Below are 18785 nucleotides of genomic sequence, written 5' to 3'. Positions count from 1 at the left end.
CTCTCCTTCTCTTTCTGTTCCTCCCCTGCTCGTGCACATGCACTCTCTCTCTAAATAAATAAACTTAAAAGAAAATAGGAACCATTTATTAATCTAGTAAGAATACTTGGCTACTCAATATGTAGTAATTTGATGAGTAGCTGGAAAAAAGTTCTTACCCAAAAGAAAAGCCTCTTACATTTTTTTGTTGATACCTGAAATTCCACCATTACATTTCTATTGTATTGGCTTGTGCTTTTGTCCTCTGCTGAAGAATTTCAGGAGAAAGTAACATTTCATTCTATCAGTTTTTGCTGCCTTTTAGGAATGAAATTGTCAGATTCTTTATGATGGAGAAGAAAGCAGAGAGGAGGAGGGGGACACACAACAGCTTCCAGGGAAACACCATCCAAAGACAGGAAGGGTTATCTTCAGGTGCTGACAGCATACTTGAGTTAGAGCAGGTTTAGAGTCAGACTTTTATACCAAAAGCACATGACTCCAACCTGATAGTTTATTTCCTATGTGACAGCTCACACTTCTAGGCACTAAGGTGGAATATTGGTTAAAATCTGTACCAAGAGGGAAAGATCATGCTGTTTAGTGATTTAACAGTGTCTTTCTGAGATTTGTGTTGCTCTCTTAAAATAACTAAGTCTTTGGATGTCCCCAAATCCATGGACTTGTGTATCTTCAGTAGCACCTTTTGTACCCCCCAATGCCCAAGATGTCCTGCTTCCATCCTACCATGGAGAGCTAGCTACTGAGGAGCACACCCTGGATTAGAAAGACGAGACATGGTCTTGTGAAATCCATATAACAATACACAGAATTTGTGATTTTGAGGAGCAGGTAAATGCTATATCAGGTCAGGAAAGGGACAGCTCAAAGTAGACTTGAATAATCAGGGAAGATTTTATGGACGAGTTAAGAAGTCAGATGGAAAGAGTTTGATTTCTCCTTCTGGAAAGTAGAGTTCTTTCTTTCAGAGGAAGGCCAGCAAGTGTCCCAGTTCCTGTGTACTTCTCTGCCACAGGTGCCCAGAAGCAGGCTACTCCAAATGCTTGGCTCCCAAGTGTAGACAAATCTGTGTATGAATGCTAGCTGGGATGAAGAAACCTTACAAGGTCTTTTCAGAAGATATGATGAGGGCACACTCACTAGCTTCTCTTGTCAATTAAAGCCCCTAATGAACTTTCCTGGTTTCAGGTCTCAGACATTTAGGTTACAAATGTCTGAGTGTTTTGAATTACAAACAATACTGCAATGAATTGTATTTATTTTTGGATTCTGGCTAGCTGCTTCTCTGATACTTTTCTTAAGTCTCCATAAACCTAACCCTCAAGTTTGAGACAGGAATTAAGGATGCTTGGTTTGTGGGAGAAGTATCAGGGTGGGCCATTGGTAGCTTAGCCAATATCCACCCTCTTCTTTGACCTTACTAATAAAACCCCAGTTTTGTTCATAGCTGCAATGTATCCTGGATTCCTTAGACTCTTTTGTAGCTGGGGGTGACCAGGATACGCCAGTGAAATGTAAATGGAAGTCTGCTGGATGGGACCCCTGGGACAGTGATTGTTTTCCTGCTAAAAACACCACCTCAACCAAGCGAGCTGCCATATGCCTTTTATTCTCTGCCCTTCCCCATGTTTGTTTGATCTTATGCCTAAAGGTGGAATGGCTGTCTTGTGACCTTCAAAACAAAATATACACATTAAGGGTGACAGAAAAAAGAGCTAAGAGGATCTTGGGCCTACCTCTGGACTTTTTATTATGTGAATAAAACAATCCCTTATTTAGTTAAGTCACTATAATTGAGTTTCTGTTACTTCTGGCAGCCAAATTGATTCTAGCTATATTCTAGTTATGTACTAATACTGGGGTGACGAGATATTTACCACTACATTTGAGCCTCAGATTGCATATATCAGCAGGTTTTGTAAGCTTATTTATTTTAGTTCTATGTTTGGGTTTTTATAGAGTAGGATTTCACACTTAGAAAAAAAATGTGTTCATTGTAACCAAACAAAACAAAGTGTTTAAAGTAAGAAATTAGACACCTGCTCCCTACTTTTCCTTCAAATACTACTCCCCACAAGTCATGGTTAATAGTTTAGTGTCTGTTCTTCCAGACATTTTAAGTGCATGAACAAACATCAGTAACCTTCATAAAAGTTAAGAAGTTAGACATGATTCTGTTGCAGTAAACATCCCAATTATTTGATATCAAAAGAACCTCAGTTTCTTTAAAGCTTTGATATTTTCCTAAAATATTTCAAACTTTCACGAGGTTTGTGACTTGAATTTCTGGAGTCTCTACAGTCAAAAGCAATAGGAGAATCAAACAACTCTCTCTAGGGGGCAAATGAAGTCTGAAGAGTAGCGGGAACTCTTCATACTTACCTTTTATCTCCTTCCTTTTTGGACTGTGTGCAAGGCTGAAATGTTCACTCAGTCTGGGAGTGACTATTTTCAAGTGCTGCCAGCCAGCCTAGGACTGTGGCCAGGCTAATTATAAGCCATGAGGTCAAAGAGGAACATAGTCTCTCATGGAAACAAACTGCGCTAGGGCAAAACCAGATTTTTCTCAAAACCAATGAAGGAAGAAGATTTTATTTTATTTTTTAATGTTTATTTATTTTTAAGAGAGAAAGAGAGAGACCAAGTGAGAGCAACAGAGGGGCAGAGAGAGAGGAAGACACAGAATCCAAAGCATGCTCCAGGCTCTGAGCTGTCAGCACAGAGCCCAATGTGGGGCTCGAACTCAGGGACCATGAGATTGTGTACCGAGCCGAAGTCGGACACTTAACCTACTGAGCCACCCAGGCGCCCCAAGAGGATTTTAAAATACGTTTTCATTTCTGTTCATTTTATATTCAGTGGGTGCTATTTTGTGAATTTAATAGCTAGAGGTGTCCTACTATAAAAAGCTTTTATTTATTAAAATATGAACAATGTGTGAGCATTCTATTGCAATCTCCTCTTTGGTCAAGGCCATTCCTTATATATATTTGTGTCCAGCCAGATTAACCTGTAGTGGCAAGCCTTATCATCAGAAATAGCTCCCAACTAGCTTTATTGTGCCTTACTCTTAAATATAAGGAGATAGCACAGGGTCTGTGTTTGCCCAAAGTTCCAACTTAACCATCATAATGTGCTAGGACCTGGGCTAAGATGGAATAGCTTGTAGTAGACCAATGCTCCTAACAAGAATAACTTGAAAAGTTGGATTAAAAAAATATGTTTGAAGGTGTAAGAGTTGCAAAGGCAAACAGAGTTCAAGTCTTCAAAGGTTCTACCTAGCACTGTCTGGAAAGTAGCAAATTATTACTTTATATGGACTCTAATTAAAATCAAGGATGAATGTTGTAATCTTTAGGCTAATGGATGGGAAGAGAATGCAGAACTAACTAAAGCATATCTAAAATGGGGGAAATAGGACAATTGAAAGTAGAAGTAGAACAGCTCTTTTTTTTTTTTTTTGATTCATCTGAAAGAAAGATATATAGGAGGGAAAATGGAACATAAAAGAAATGGGACAAAGAGAAAGCAATAGTAATGTGGTGGGCAAAAGCCCCAGTAGATCCATACTTACATGAAATGTTTTTGGACTGAATACAAGAACCAAAAGGTAAAAATTTTCAGACCAGATATTAAAAAGTATGTGCTGCATATAAAGGACACATCTAAGTAAGGACACAGAAAGAGTAAGAGTAAATGGATGGAAAAGGAAATAACAGGCAAAATCTAACCAAAAAAAGCTAGTATAACTTATAATGCCCTATATCAAAGGCAAAAAGCATTTCTAAAGAGATTTCACAGTGATAAAAAGAATTAATCTACTTGCTAGAACTGTAATAAAAATATTAGAAGTATATGAGAAACAATAAAAAAATTAAACAATTTTTTAAAAAGTATATGAGAAACATAAATAGCTGTTCTCTTTGTTTTGCAAAAGTGTAAAAAGCATATTTTGCCCCACTGAGATAGGGAAAAAAAAAAAAAAGGTTTGTGAATGCCATTTGTAACACTCCTAACCCTAACCAGTTTTGTCCACACCTTGCTACAGATTAGCGTTTCAGTCAGAATAAGTTAGGTTATGCTACAGAAATAAACAACCCCCAACTATCATGGCTCCAAACCATGAAGTCTTATTTTTTGCTCTGACAAAGCCTATGGACAGTCAAGATGATTGTTCAAGACCACAATTTTTAAAAAAAAATTTTAATGTTTATTTTTGAGAGAGAGAGACAGAGCATGAGCAGGGAAGGGGCAGAGAGAGAGAGAGAGAGAGAGAGTCACAGAACCCAAAGGAGGCTCCAGGCTCCAAGCTGCCAGCACAGAGCCCAATGTGGGGCTCAAACCCACGAACTGCAAAATCATGACCTGAGCTGAAGTCGGACGCTTAACTGACTGAGCCACCCAGGCACCTGAGTCCAAGACCACTATTGGCTGAGCCTTTGGACTGCTTCCATTTTACAGCACTTATGTATCATCATGTACTTCCACAACTGCTGTGGGAGAGGAAAAAAGCTAGAGGGTCTCACACGGGCAATCAGATATTCCGGGCTGGAAGTGACATGTGTCCCTTCCATCCCAATCTATTGGCCAGAACTAGTCATGTGACTCTGTTCAACTGCAGGGAAGTATACACTTCCCACATGCCCAGAAGGAGAGGAGAATTAGGTATAGCTTAGGATCAGTAGTGTCTAGCAGAGTTGGAAACTCCTGTTTAAATTTCTGAGGTCATGAACCTCCTTATGGTCACAGAGCATGACAATACTGAAAAGAATGGGTATGGTTTTTATACACCCGGCTGCTTCACCTCAGAGACTGCTCTCTTTTCCACCAAAGGATGCATCCTGCTCAAGGACCTACTGCCTTTCAGAAGTGCTTGTTCAATTAGTAGAGGCTGCTGATGGAGGAGAGTGCAGAGGCAACAAGACCAAACACCCTCACTTGGGAGCACAGAGATAGTGAGAAGATACCAGCTATCCTGAGCATCCTCTGACTGGAGTACATCATTGGTACTGCTCAGAAGTACCCAGGTAGCCTGCCACTGGGTTCTGTTGGACCCTGGCTAGTTGGAGGTGCAGGCTGACTGACAAACTTTTATCTAGTCCCTGACTATTGCAGTCTGCAGTGACACCACGCTGGATCTGACTCTTTCAACTGGTATAGACAGTGGTCCACTTGGTCCTACTCTGTAGTGAAGCCTTGAGCTCTTCCAGACCTGGATGGCCTCACTGCTTCCCCTGGCCAAGCTGATGCCTGATTCAAATAAGACACGTCTCTAACCTTGGGTTAGCAAAAAGAGATCGAAAAACGTTAAGACAGAGCCTCTATGATAGGTTTGATGCAGTTTTAAAATTAGCATTCTCTGTTTTCCATTTTTTTATTGGTAGCAAAAACAACTTTTTAAGATATCTTTACTTCAAAAAGATGGCACAGATCTTGAAAAATCAAAAAGTGGTGCACAGCACCCACCTCTAATAGAAGCCTTTGATGTAGTGCTTGAGTTTGAGTGAGTGCATCGCAGGACACTTTCAAGAGTAGCTCCATCTTTCTTAAATTTCGAAAATCTCGTTCTTTTTCTCTTTGCTTACGAGAAAGTTCATCATGGTAGTTCTGCTTGTCAATGAGACAGTTTCGTAAATTGAGATCCAAGATTCCTCTGTTCCAGGAAAAGAGAGAAAATGAAAGTGATTTGTCATCAACTGCCCTTCATGCTTCTCAAGACAGCATACTCAGCATATTCATACAGAACTATCCTCGTATGAGAATCCAACGTTAAATCATGCTAAAAGCAACTTTATTTGTAAGTTGGTATCATTTAGAGTCCCAGGCTAATTTAAAAAAACCCAAATGGAGGGAACCCGGGTGGCACCCCACTAAGCGTCTGACTTCAACTCAGGTCATGATCTCATGGTTTGGGAGTTCAAGCCCCGACAGCTTCGGGCTCTGTGCTGACAGCTCAGAGACTGGAGCCTGCTTTGGATTCTGTCTCCCTCTCTCTCTGCCCCTGCCCCACTTACTCTCTCTCAAAAATAAATAAACATAAAAATATTTTTAAAAATAGCAGCTCAGCAGAGACAGAGGTTCCCAGTTTCCCTAAAATTTTATTTACAAATAGGAATTAACACCTTCCCAAGGAATTGCATGGACCACAAAATTATTCCCATTAGGAAAAAGTCATGATTACCTGAAGAATACCATTCATATGTAGGAAAGATCCCACAACTATAGCATACTCCAGTGATATACTTTTCAGAGGCACACTTCAAAAACTTACAATATAAACATTGTGTCCTTGAGATTTGGTCACAAGAAATTGAGGAAAATGATGAGTAAACAATGGGGAAAAATACTGGGAAATACTTTATTTTTTAATAAAGGTAAAAATCTATTCAAAATTCTATAAACTATTTATTGAGTCAACATAAATGTGTTTGAGATTATGTTTTGAATCCTTAAGTAGAAACTGAAGACAAGTTTAGATGACAGACACACATAAATATAACCTCTCAGTCAGTGAAGTTGCTTCATTCTCTCTGGTCAATTCCGACAGCTTGACCAATTGGTTATATTCTCGTTCTTTTATTTCAAGTAAGGCTCGTTTGCCTTCAACTTCCTTTATTACATCCTCCTTCTCTTCCATTATGGAATTAATTTTGGTTTCAACTTTCTTTAGGAAGTCATTTAGCTCTTCAAGTTCATATTCTAAGACAATTTTTTTCTTTTCCATTTCTCTGTGGGTGGTACATACATACAGATACAGTTACATACATACATGCATATGTGTATACACACACACACACACACACACACACACACGTTTGCCTTATTTCGAGCTCATGCTGTCTCTGCCTATTTTTACTACCTGAAGAGGCGATAGAAGAGCTAGTAGTGAACTCAGAAGTGGGATGAAGATCACAGATGAGCGGGACTTAGGGGTGTCTCCACTGAGTGCCAGTGAGGGCAGTGATTTGTCCAGCCTCCTTACTTCCTCCTTGGCTCCCCACTGCACCACCTTCTGGGATCTACCCTCTCCCTGACCAGCCTTCTTGAACTGACCTGAATCTCTCAATTTTGGTGGTCGTGACAAGGTGGCTTTTAGAACTGTTACTAATGCCTGCTTTTTTCTTTCTCCTTACCAGAGCAATCAAATGGTTTCTCCAGAATTTTTCTTTCTTCATTTATCTTTATTTTTTTGAGCTCCTCTAAACCTTAAGAACTTCCTCCATGATTTCTGCCTCCAAAATTGCTCTGAATGTTTGGGGGTGTTCCCCAGGTGATTAGATGACAAAGTAGAGTTACTGTCATCTGGGCTTTAGGCTTCTGGCTGGCTGACACACCATAAAATTCTACACATTAAAATTCCAATAATTTATCTTTTGCACAGCTTTGTTAACATCTGTAGGGACACTCCATACAGATTCAATTTATAAATTGGAAACAGACATAAATAAATGTTATGAATGTTAGTAATATGCTGCCTTACTTTCTTTTAATGAACTTGATACACACAACTGAGTCAAGGCTAAATGCAGATATTTCAAAGGTTGTAATAGTAATTTGATGTGTTCAATGGCTAATATTCTCGTTTTAGTGAGCATACACTAACTTAGGGCTGGGAGGGCTTAAAAAATAATATTAAGTCATACACTTTTTTGCGTGTTGTTTTTTCTATCTCTTTTCCAATTTGTACAGGAACAGCTTGATGGTGGACCACTTCATCCTAGTAAAGAAAAGGAATGTTACATTATGTAATTTTAGACCAGAGTTAAATAGAAAAGAAGTACAATGTGTAGAATTCTTATCTTCCCTCTACTGTCTAGGGTGCTTTAATTATTTCATTTAATACTCACAGTGACCTTATAAGACATGGTTTGTAACCAGTTTAAAGAGGAGGTAGCTGAGTGTAACGAATACTGTCTGTTCCCTTTATGGATGTCCACCCATCTTTCTGGGTTTGCGGGGGTTGGCTCATGCCTGTTTTCCTCTCCATAGGATTGCCACTGGCTCAGCAGACCTGTCTTCTCAAGGGATAGGGAATGCAGGGAAGGGGGCAGCTCTCTGTGACCAATGACTAATTGATGTGGTGATACCACGGCCCATCCCCCCTGCCTCTGGGTGGAATTCACGGTCTAGAGATTCCCACAGGATCAGGTTGAGACCAGTATTTTCCTGAAAACATATTTTGGCCTAGTTTCTTTCCCAACTTTCCTGACATTCCTATCAGATTCCCCTTAGAGACCTCCCTCAATGAGTATTTGTCTGAATACTAGAAACTCTGCTTCTAGGGAACCCTAAGACTTGTGCTAAGAAAGCTTAAATAATTTCCCCAAAGTCACGCAGCTAGGAAGTGGTAAGGCCGAGATCAAAAGCTAATTTTGGCTAGTACCACTTTTCACTATGCCCTGTGGATTCGCAGAAGGTTCAATTTTAGCCTCAAGCCACTTATGTACAGGGCAGGCGTTATGAAACAGCCCTTCCTGCCCAAGGATCACACTGGACTTTGGTGCCTGGGGTAATACATGCATGGAGGTTGAACACATCATGGCAGTGAAGTGAATTTACCCCGGGGATCTCGCTCAGTCCAGGGGCAGGTCCAAATTTTGTAAGGCTAAGACTTTTATGATTTGTCAGGGGGCCTCTCTAAGATAAAGAGTAAAGAATTATAAATGCTAAATAGGTACAGGGCCTTGGAAGAGGTTCATGCAAGTGAGGGGCCTGAAGCTTTAGCTTTGTTAGGCTCCTTGTAAATCTATCTCTGCTGAGGTACTATGTTCCAGGTAGCAGCTGGGCACGTCGTGTTTGACTGCTCTAAGACCCTCAAGGAAAAAGTGGTCAAAGTGAATCATAATTGTCATTTAAGCCAATGAGTCTCAGATGTTGTTTCTAAACCAACTCTAGGGGTGTCTGGGTGTCTCAGTAGGTTAAGTGTCTCACTCTTGATTTTGACTCAGGTCATGATCTCACCATTCATGGGATCAAGCCCCACATTGGGCTTTGCACTGACAGCGCCAAGCCTGCTTGGGATTCTCTCTTCCTCCCTCTCTTTCTGCCCCTCACCCACTCACGCATGCTCTCTCTCTCAAAAATAAATAAACTGTTAAAAAGGTAAAATAATTCTAAGTTATTTAAATTGTTTTGAGAGTTATGTATTTTTCAAAATAAAATGAATTTTAATTATTTCCTAAAACATAAATGCATAAACAAAGTCTTAGTCACTTTCATGGGGAGGAGAAAGTAAAGTGAAATCACACAGATAAGGGTAAAGTTATACAAATATATGCAAGAGGTTAGGACATTTGGTTGCTCTTCAAAGAAGTCACTGTGTTTGTGACATCCAATTCTAATGTAGAAAAAAATTCTTAGTGAGGTCTTTTCCCTGGGCCAGGGCTCCAAGTTGGAGAGATTCTGTCAAACACTCTTAAAATTTTTTGTGAATTCCCAGGGCCCAGGTTTAGTTTGATTAGATCAGTCACAATGCTGAATATTTCAGTTTGTGTGATGCTACCCCTCTTTGTCAAACCTGTGTAGTTAATCTTGATAACCATGCATTTTTATGTCCACAGAGGAACAATGTTTAAATATTTATGTAAGTAACACACCTTTAGGTTGACCTGATATTCCAACAGTTCTTCTAGTTCCTTCTGCTCCTTCAGTAATTGCTTTTGCTTAGATGCCAAATCTTCCCGTAAATTTTTAATTTCTAATTTCTTCTGCATTGTTTCCTTACGTAATTCTTCAGTGCTTTCTCTCAGTATTCTCATCTTCTTCTCCATTTCCTTAAAAGTCAGGAAAATTATCAGGTTATATAGAGCCTGAGCAAGTATCTGTCTACCTAAAAATCAAATTAAAAATAATTTTACTCACCATTTTGATTATATTTGTTTTGAGTTTCACAAATGACTTCTTCCAAAGTTAGATACAAAAATGACTTCTGACATCTTCAATCAAGGCATGACAGTTGTACTTCATGTATTAAACACTTTACATTAGATTCAAACTCTTTTTTTTTTTTTACTAGTGGCTCCTTTCTATCCTGTATTTTATTTTATTTATTTTTTTTAAGATTTTATTTTAATCTCTACACCCAACATGGGACTCAAACACAACCCCCAGATAAAAAGAGTCACATGCTCTTCCAACTGAGCTAGTCCAGTGCCCCTCTGTCCTATATTTTCAATGTGTCCTTTTTCTGAGTTAATTTTTATTTCATACCAAAAAAGCATGAGTGAAAATTTCCAGCCCATTTTCTAGTAGCTTTGTGATTTGACATCAGATGCAAACCATCTTTGACTATTGGGCTTCTGGTTCACCTGAATCCCACATGAGAATTAAAGACTGAGGAGTTCATATTTGGAAAACCCAACCCTTTGTGCTCCTTAATCCCCCTCTTTCTAACCCATTCATATTCTCCCCAAAGGCCCTCCACTCCAGACTCAACACATCTTTGTTCCCTTGCCTGATTATTTGGGGAGTGTTTGACTTATGGGAGAGAAGCCTTGTACTCAGAAAATCTACACATTATTAATGACTGAGCGAATGGATCCATTTAGCCTGCTCTGGGTTTTCTACATATCTCCACCCTCCAATGCTGATGAGAGAGGGTAAAATTGGTGATCCTATGGTCTGGAACTAAAATCCAAAATTCTTTTTCCCATAAAATCTGTGTGTAAATGGTAGGTAGGTACTTATATAATAATGTATATTTTATATGCTATATATGTATATGTACATATCTATACTCATACATATACACACACGTATAAAAAAGTAGTATTTTACTCTATGACAAACAGGTTTTTTTGCTTTGGAATGAAAACACCAACAACATGCTTCTGAAATATAACCATTCAGAAGGGGGTAACAGTGCAGAATGTAGTGACATTTCTCTTTACTTTGTGTGATAGATCACAAAAAATGTGATCTCACAAAAATGGACTCCCAATTCCTCCTGTTCCTATAGATATTTGTCATTCTTCTCATTAAGAAGTAGAGCTTAGAGGAGCCTGGGTGGCTCAGTCATATAAGCATCCAACTTCAGCTCAGGTCATGATCTCATGGTTAGTGAGTTGGAGCCCTGCTCAGGCTGTGTGCTGACAGCTCAGGGCCCGGAGCCTGTTTAGGATTCTTCCTTTCTCTCTCTCTCTCTGGCTCTTACTGTCTTTCTCTCAAAAATAAATAAACATTAAAAAAAAAAAAAGTAGAGCCCGTTTCTCTATCCCTTGATTCTAGACTTAGCCATGTGACTTGCTTTGACCAATGATGGATTACAAAAGCAGAGGCTTGAAAGGTCTTATGCTTTGGGGGTCTGCCATCACTTGAGGCTGTTTTTTTTTTGAGGCTGGAAACCCTTCCACTACTATGTGACTGGTGACATGTGATCTTAGACCAGCTAGCCTGCCAACTGGCTGACAGATGAATGAAGCCATCTTGGACCACCCAGCCCCAACGGAACCAGCTCAGACCAGGAAACCTCTGTGTAAAATAAGAAATGTTGGCTGTTTTAGGCCACTAAGTTTTGGGGCAGTTTGTTATGCAGGAATGGATACGTGGTACATCTCCTTTATAAAAATGTCTTATAGTAAGCTTGAGATGTTCAAGAAGCTCTGAGGGTAATAACTATGCAAAAATAATGTTTTTAAGTGCTAACCACAGACACCCCCCTTTTTTTTCTAAAAACAAAGCAGATATTGTCCAACTAAACACAGCCTATATTAGATGCCAAATAGCTAAGCCTGTAATAGGCATCACTATGTGTATTCCAGAAGTTATTCCTTTCAGCATTGTCCATAGTTAAGACTTTTGGATCTTTCAAATGTCCCAGGGTATGGTTGTTGTGATAAACATTAATATTTATCAAAAGGGATATTTGAATCCAGTTGTATTAACAAACTGTAGACCATCTAAGACTTACTCCTGGCTTAGGTATCTTCTCAAATTCCTTTATTATGAGGTTTTTTTCTTCTGTTAAGCTGTTAAAAAAAAAACAAATTTGACAAAGTACAAAAGAGTAAGCTATTTCTGCAGTAATAACTTTCTATTTTCTCTTAGAATGCACTTCCTGTGTTTGTTTGCCAGGGAACCTGGTGTCCGTTCTTTATGATGGCTTCAGTGACTCCCGGTTAGGTGCTTCCTCCCCAGTCCTCCCACAACACTGTGTATACCAACCCATTAGAACAGTTATATTATCGCATTATAGCTACTTGGTAGCAGGCCCTTCCCCACTAGTCTCTGACTCCTTCCAGGCAGGCTCTGGGTCTTTTCTTTTCTTTTTTTTTTTTTTTTATACTACTGGCAATGAACCAGTGCCTGCCTGGATTACTGCAATAACTTCCGCAAGCTCCATCAAATAAGCAGATCTCACGAGCCAGTAGATCTGGGAAGTTGGAGCAAAACATGCACACCAGCTTTTATTTTTATGAATTTTTATTTGCAATAATGTAAATTAAGGTTAGTGTAATAAGTACGTACCACATGGAATTTAATGTAGGTTAGCTGGGACACAAGTTGAAGTTGAACTTTCAGAGTTTTGAATACTTAGGCCTTTGCTGTTAGAGCTTGCATACACATTGACAATATTTAACTTCCAACCTATTGATCCTACACCTCATGCAGGCTGCCACTAGGGGGTGGTAGTGTGCTGTCATATTTTGATTGTAAAGGCCACCTTAGCGTCCCTGAGTTGGAAAAATGGTGACTTGAAGCTCTCCCACAAGATAAGACTCACAGTCTTTCCTTTAAGTAAATATAAAATAATATATTTTTTAAAGAAACATAAGATGGCTAATTCTTTAGGACATTTTAAACTAATTATGTCTCTATCATGTGTTTTTTATTAAGAAAAACTGACTTTCCCTTTAAGAGATGTGTATTTTTCTATTTATAAAGAAGTTTATCATTCATAATCCCATCCCATCACAGTTGATCATTTTCATTTTCCTTGTATCTTTTAATTAAATTATATAAAACGTGTATATATGATTGAATCCATTTTTACCTAACATGTAATTAAAGTAGCTTCCCAACTGCAAAACAGTCTTTGTAATTAGCAATTTAATAGTTAGTTTCAAGGTTTCCTAGTGGGTGAGTGTAGCATAATAAAACAATCCCAAACATTGTCTATCTTTTACTGAACTTATATCAGGTAATTTACATGCATTTCTAAACTTCAGAACTTACTACATAGGTATTATCTTCATTGTACAAATGAAGAAAACTGAGGAGTTAAGCACCTTTTCCAAAGTCACACAATCAAAACTAAACTGACATTCAAACCTAGAAATTGAGCTCTGACTCCACGGTGCTTTTCAGTATCAAGCTGCCTGTCTGTGGAACACATTATTATTTAAATATTCCACTATTTTTAGAATTTAGATTGCTTTCAGTTTTTTACTCTTAAAAGTAATCATGTAATAAATATTCTTGTGCATTAATGTCTTTTTTCCCCTCCTCTGGATTCTCCTTTTTGCATGGCATTACTGAGATAAAGAAAAAATACTTTTGTGCCTCTTGATATATATCAACTTCTAACCTTTTAAACTGACATCAAACTTTAAATCTGTCTGACATTTTCAGCTTTCCTGACTAAGGGGTGCTTCAGTGTCAGAGCTACTCAGGATTTATTTCTTTTCTGCAGCAAGAGTGTCCTAACTGAAACCATGTCCTCAAAGGTTTTTAATTTTAAGGACTTGGGAGTGAAGAGACAATGCAGGAAACCCTGTGTGTGGCCATGTGCAAGAGATATCTTTCACTATCAGTAGTAGAACCAGTCTGAGTCAGTGGAAGTTGCAAGAGGTAGATTTTTGAACCAATACAAACCATAAACATCTAAAAATCAGGCTGTCCAAAGCTGGAATGGGCTGCTGTGGGAGGCTGTGTGCTCCCGTCAGAAGGTGTTTAAGCACAGACTGGTGATCACTGACAGAAGACTCGGGTGGATTCTAACCTTGTAGTCCGGGCTGAGAACTACTTTCGGAGCCAACAGTTCTTAAAACTCTGACATTTCTCAGAAGTATGCTGGGATCTTGTAAAAACTGCAAATGCTGCCTTGGGTGAGAAGGCTTGGAATCATTAGTTTTAAGGTTGGATCTGCCTTTCAACCAAGTTTCTCAGGTCCTTCTCTTTTAGATATGAAGACCACACCCTGCAAAACCTGTTCTAAGCTCATTCTGCTCTTGATTGCCACAAGGAGAGCAGGAAAGATTTAAAAAGTGTTTAGGAAGTGAAATCTATTCCAGCGGTGAATTTTTCCTTACTACTAATCCTAATGACCTGTGTGCCCCTGTGTCGTAGGTAACATTCCAGAATTCCAGATGCTTTGCTAAAATAATCCCTCTGTTCCTTTCTTGCTGCATCTGTTTGTTTCTTGGTTCCAACTTTGCTGTTACTATTGGACTAAGAATGGCAAACGGCTACCAAGCCCGGATTACACCACAGGGATGGCAGGGACCAGCTTGGAATAATGAGCAGTCACTAAGGCCAGGGTCACATTGGGATAGCCCTGCACGTGAACAGCATGAGGGCCCCCACTCTCCATGTCCCTACCTGTGACAGACAGCAATAACTCGCCATGGCCTTGTTTCCCCACCTGGCCAAGACTTGTCAGAATGCATCAGATTTAGTATCAGAGACACAATTTACTTGCTGTCCAAATCTGAGGAGTTATTAGAAAGCAGGGAAGCCCCAAAAGGTAACAAAGTGAAGGCAAGGAAATGGTTGAAAAGGATATTGGAAAATCTTTTCAGAGGCTGTTTTTAGAAAGATAATGACTTCTACTTTGTTTCAACATAAGTTCTCAGGGTGTCTGGGTGGCTGGCTCAGTCAGTTAAGCGTCAGTCTGACTCTCAAGTTCATGATCTCACAGTTGGTGGGATTGAACCCTGAGCCTGGCTCAGCATTGCATTGCAGGCAGCCTGGAGCCTGTTTGGGATTCTCAATCCCAGTATCTCTGCCCCTCCCCCACATGTGTACACTCTCTCTCTCTCTCAAAATAAATAAATATATATTTTAAAAAATTTTTTGAGTTCTCACTAGTATTTAAAAACTTCATTATTTATAATATTAATTGAGCTTACTTAAGGTTACATATCCTTTTTTAAAAAAAATATTTACTTATTTTTGAGAGAACACAAGTGGGGGAGGGGCAGAGAGAGAGGGAGACACAGAATCAGAAGCAGGCTCCAGGCTCCATCCTGTCAGCACAGAGCCCGACATGGGGCTCAAACCCACGAATTGTGAGATCATGACCTGAACTGAAGTCGGATGCTCAACCAACCGAGCCACCCAGGTGCTACAGGGGTTGCAAATTCTTTCCTAAACTGCATATTCAAGAGGTCAATGAGTATTAATCTCATAACTGAAACTATGGTAATAGATTTAATTGTAACTTACCATTAGCAGTTATTAAATAGAGTTTATATTATGTGACAGCATAAGAAAAGTCAACCAAATTATAGAGTAAAATTTTATTCTCTAGAGCATTTGAACAATAAATTATTCTTCATAGCTGCCAGTGATTCAGAAGTTCCTAAAGATATTGGGGTGGAGGGGTGTTACTTATTAGAGCTTCTATTATTTAGACCCTGAATAAAATGAGTTTGTTGTACTGATCTGAAAAATATCATCTGTGTATTTGAATGAATGGTTTTCTCTCACTGGCTTAATTTCTTTATTTTTAGGTGGGGATGAAAATATCTACTTTTTTCCTGGGGAGAGAGTGTTGAGTGAATTTGTTTCTATACAGTGTGATATAAAATATGTTAAAGCCAATGAAATACGCAGCCTATATAATTGTTTCCTGGTATTCCTTTGGGAATCACCATTATTTTTATGAAAATAAGTTTGTTAATAACTTGAGATGTGAGGAAGTCTGCTCAAGCTCAAAGTATTATGCATTGCAAATCCGAAAACAATACACAATAAACATTTCTGCAAATGTGAGTCCTGAATATTCTTGTTCACTGTAGGTCACTATGCACGGTTCCCTCCCTATCCCAGGCAACTCAGTGAACAATTTGCCTGTCTATACCTAAAAGGCAAGAGTTCTGGTTGTTGCTGGGTTTTTTCCTTGGCAGGAATACTTGGAAATTTTAAACAATTTAAATATCAACTGACTTATGTTCCCTTTACCCTTTCATGGAAATGTCAAGCATTCTTATTTTCAATACTAATGAACAACCACCAATTGTTTTAATTTCATTATTTTCTCAACTGAAAGAGTGCTTACAGAGCACAGAAATAGCTAGCCTTTCTTTTTATAGATCTCAGTGTGAGCCTGAAACAAGTTTAGATTGAAAGACAAAAGAGAACTCAGATTTTTTTTTTGCCCTGAATGTAATTCCTGATGAAGCTAGCCTTCTGCAGCCCCCCAGTTGAAAAGATAGGACCCAAAGAGAAGATTTCAAAACCCAGGGCTTACAGAGCCCTCAGAAAGTCACTTAAATAATTTGCTTAACTCTCGATAGCAATGAATTATATTCGTTCTGTCAGAGATCTACTGAGATTCTTAAAATTAGCCAGAGGAAAGTTCTGCCACCTTTAAAGGTAACAAATCCTAGGAGTGATTATTTGGCTTTCTCTTCAGTGCCCAGGCACAGCATCCAGCATACCACAGCACAAAGCGTGGACTGTACTCATTTTGAAATTCAATCTAAATAGTGTGATTTGCTGAACAAACTCTTCCACTGACTTGCTACTCCCTCCACAGGAGGAATGTTAGAGATTTTGGAAATACTATTTGCCTTTCTAGCAGTACCTTTCTATGTTAGTTCACTGAATGACATACTCTAGATCTGGATAAGTAAATGTGTCTTCCAAAAGGATAGTACTGTCTTTCTTGATCCTGAGGGATAGTTCAGGAGAACAAGGTTGAACAAGTGGTCTGTGTTCGTGTATTAGAAAAATATAGTGAGCTAGATGTAACCTCAGCTCACACAGGTTTGTCTGCAAAGTACATGTGGGGCGTCCGCCGTGCGGCCGTGTGGTCTGGTCCTGCCAAAATGATACTGGGCTACCATCAGGGCCAGAGAGGGCGAGAGTGTGTGCCAGGTCTTTGTTCCATGTAGTGTGCTCTTTGGCTGCAACTTCCAAAGCTTATGACTTTCCGGACACAAGAAAACACAGTAGAGATCTCCTCCATGAACACGTCTCCCTGTCACTTGAGCCTTTTTCTATAAGTTGTGTTACCTTCTTGTTCAGGGATGGCCCGTTCTAGGCAATCAAGGAAAGAGCTAGGCTTGTAATCATCTTAACATTGCCATCTTACACTCAGTGTGCCTAAAGTTCCTTCCTAATTTAGTTTAATTTTTATCATTTTATTTATGTGGAAAGAGCTTTCCTCAAGCGTGTCTTCAGTGTGCTTGAGAGAATTGTGCACTTACCTATTTAATCTGTACTGATTATGGAACTCTCTTTCCTTCACTGCATTATATTCATTTTGATACTTGAGAAGTTGTTCTCTCATTTTAGAGACCTCAGTGGTGAATGCCTCAGGAAAATTATCAGCTTGCTGCAGGTGAAATTGCTGCTGTTGTATTTGCTTGGTGAAACGTTTGGCATCCTGGAGCAGCTGGACCTCTGACTCCTGTGTGCTGGGAGCCATGAAACAGAGATTGGAATAATGAGAAAGGTGTACTTTTAACATCCATAGGAACTCCTGTAGAGATCTAGCAAGGAGAGGAGGGAGCGTGTCCACACAGTTCCTGGTTCCTTCCGTTCCTCAGTACAATTCAATTCAGTGATAAGTTTGTGCCAAGTATTACAGTAGGTACTAGAGGTGAATGGAACTCACAATCTAGGAAGGGGAACAGATGGAATAGGAAGCTGGAGTACCAGCTGACAAGTACTACCACTATTGTGTAGATCAAAATGGTGGGAGAGACAGAGAAAGCACTGAGTTGGATGGGAATATGGTATTTTTATTGGGCTTTGAAGAACAATCATGACTTCCCGGACTGGCAGGGGGTGGGGTGGGGTTGATAATAAGAGAGTGGGTCCTCCGTTTAACTGCCTCAGCAATGCTGGCTCTAATTCTTGAATTCTCCTGACCTGACTGTAGGGAAATTTCTTCCTCCTTAATGAACTAAGAAACAATAAAGTTTTCTAATGACACTTTACTAAGAAACTGGGAAGAAAAATTTTCCTATAAAATTATGGACATAAACTCCCTTACAGGTTTCTGATCCTATCTTCAATGTCTGGCTAGAGCCAGATTTAAATGTCACAGTTGAGGGGGATCCCCTATCTAGGTCTTGTTACTATATAGGAAAAAAGGTTAAATATCTGGCAAGAAGCAGATTTGAATGGACACGGAAACTGGACTTGGTGAAAGCTTCTAAAACTCATTCATCTGTGCTGCAAGCTAGCCCCAGCTGTAGCCTTACCAGCAGACTTGATTCACGTTTCCCAAAAACCCAGCTGCCTCACATTAGCTACCTCTCCTGTTTGGAATCGAGACAGGGCTGGTGCCATTTCCGGTTTTAAAGTCAGCACGCCTCTTTGGTGCACACCCCAGCAAGGACCCTTGCCGGCAGAAATCTTCAGGTTTCTCATTTGCAGAGATGCCCAATGACTTGACAAAGGCTGTCTCAATTGAAGTTGTCTGCTCCACCCATTTCCCCTAGTGTTAATATGTCATTTGCTCAATAACATCCAGTGAGACATTTACTGGGACATACTATGCCCCAGGCACTATGTTAGGTACCAAATACCAACACAGCTATGGTGGTAACACATATGATTTCTGTTAACCGAAGTTGGAGTTTTTTCTTACAATTTGGTTTCCTTGCATGTTA

General features: G+C 39.4%; 1 protein-coding gene across 4 annotated transcripts in view; it reads right to left on the bottom strand.

Annotated features, from left to right (window-relative positions):
* CCDC146 (coiled-coil domain containing 146) overlaps positions 1-18785 on the bottom strand; it is a 114662-nt gene that overhangs the window by 19213 nt on the left and 76664 nt on the right. For 2 of the 4 annotated variants that reach the window (XM_047850779.1, XM_047850778.1), the window contains exons 4-9: positions 17373-17582; positions 11909-11966; positions 9597-9773; positions 7644-7717; positions 6501-6728; positions 5467-5653 (exon numbers count right to left, since the gene is read on the bottom strand). In XM_047850779.1, coding sequence (XP_047706735.1) covers positions 5467-5653; positions 6501-6728; positions 7644-7717; positions 9597-9773; positions 11909-11966; positions 17373-17582 — 934 coding nt within the window. The remainder of the gene's footprint in view (positions 1-5466; positions 5654-6500; positions 6729-7643; positions 7718-9596; positions 9774-11908; positions 11967-17372; positions 17583-18785) is intronic. The other 2 variants (XM_047850780.1, XM_047850781.1) reach the window with 2 other exon arrangements.

Source organism: Prionailurus viverrinus, chromosome A2 (genome assembly GCF_022837055.1).
Source record: "Prionailurus viverrinus isolate Anna chromosome A2, UM_Priviv_1.0, whole genome shotgun sequence".
In the NCBI taxonomy this organism is placed as follows: domain Eukaryota; kingdom Metazoa; phylum Chordata; class Mammalia; order Carnivora; family Felidae; genus Prionailurus; species Prionailurus viverrinus.
Note: the sequence above shows the minus strand (reverse complement) of the source record. Positions and strands in the feature narration are given on the sequence as shown.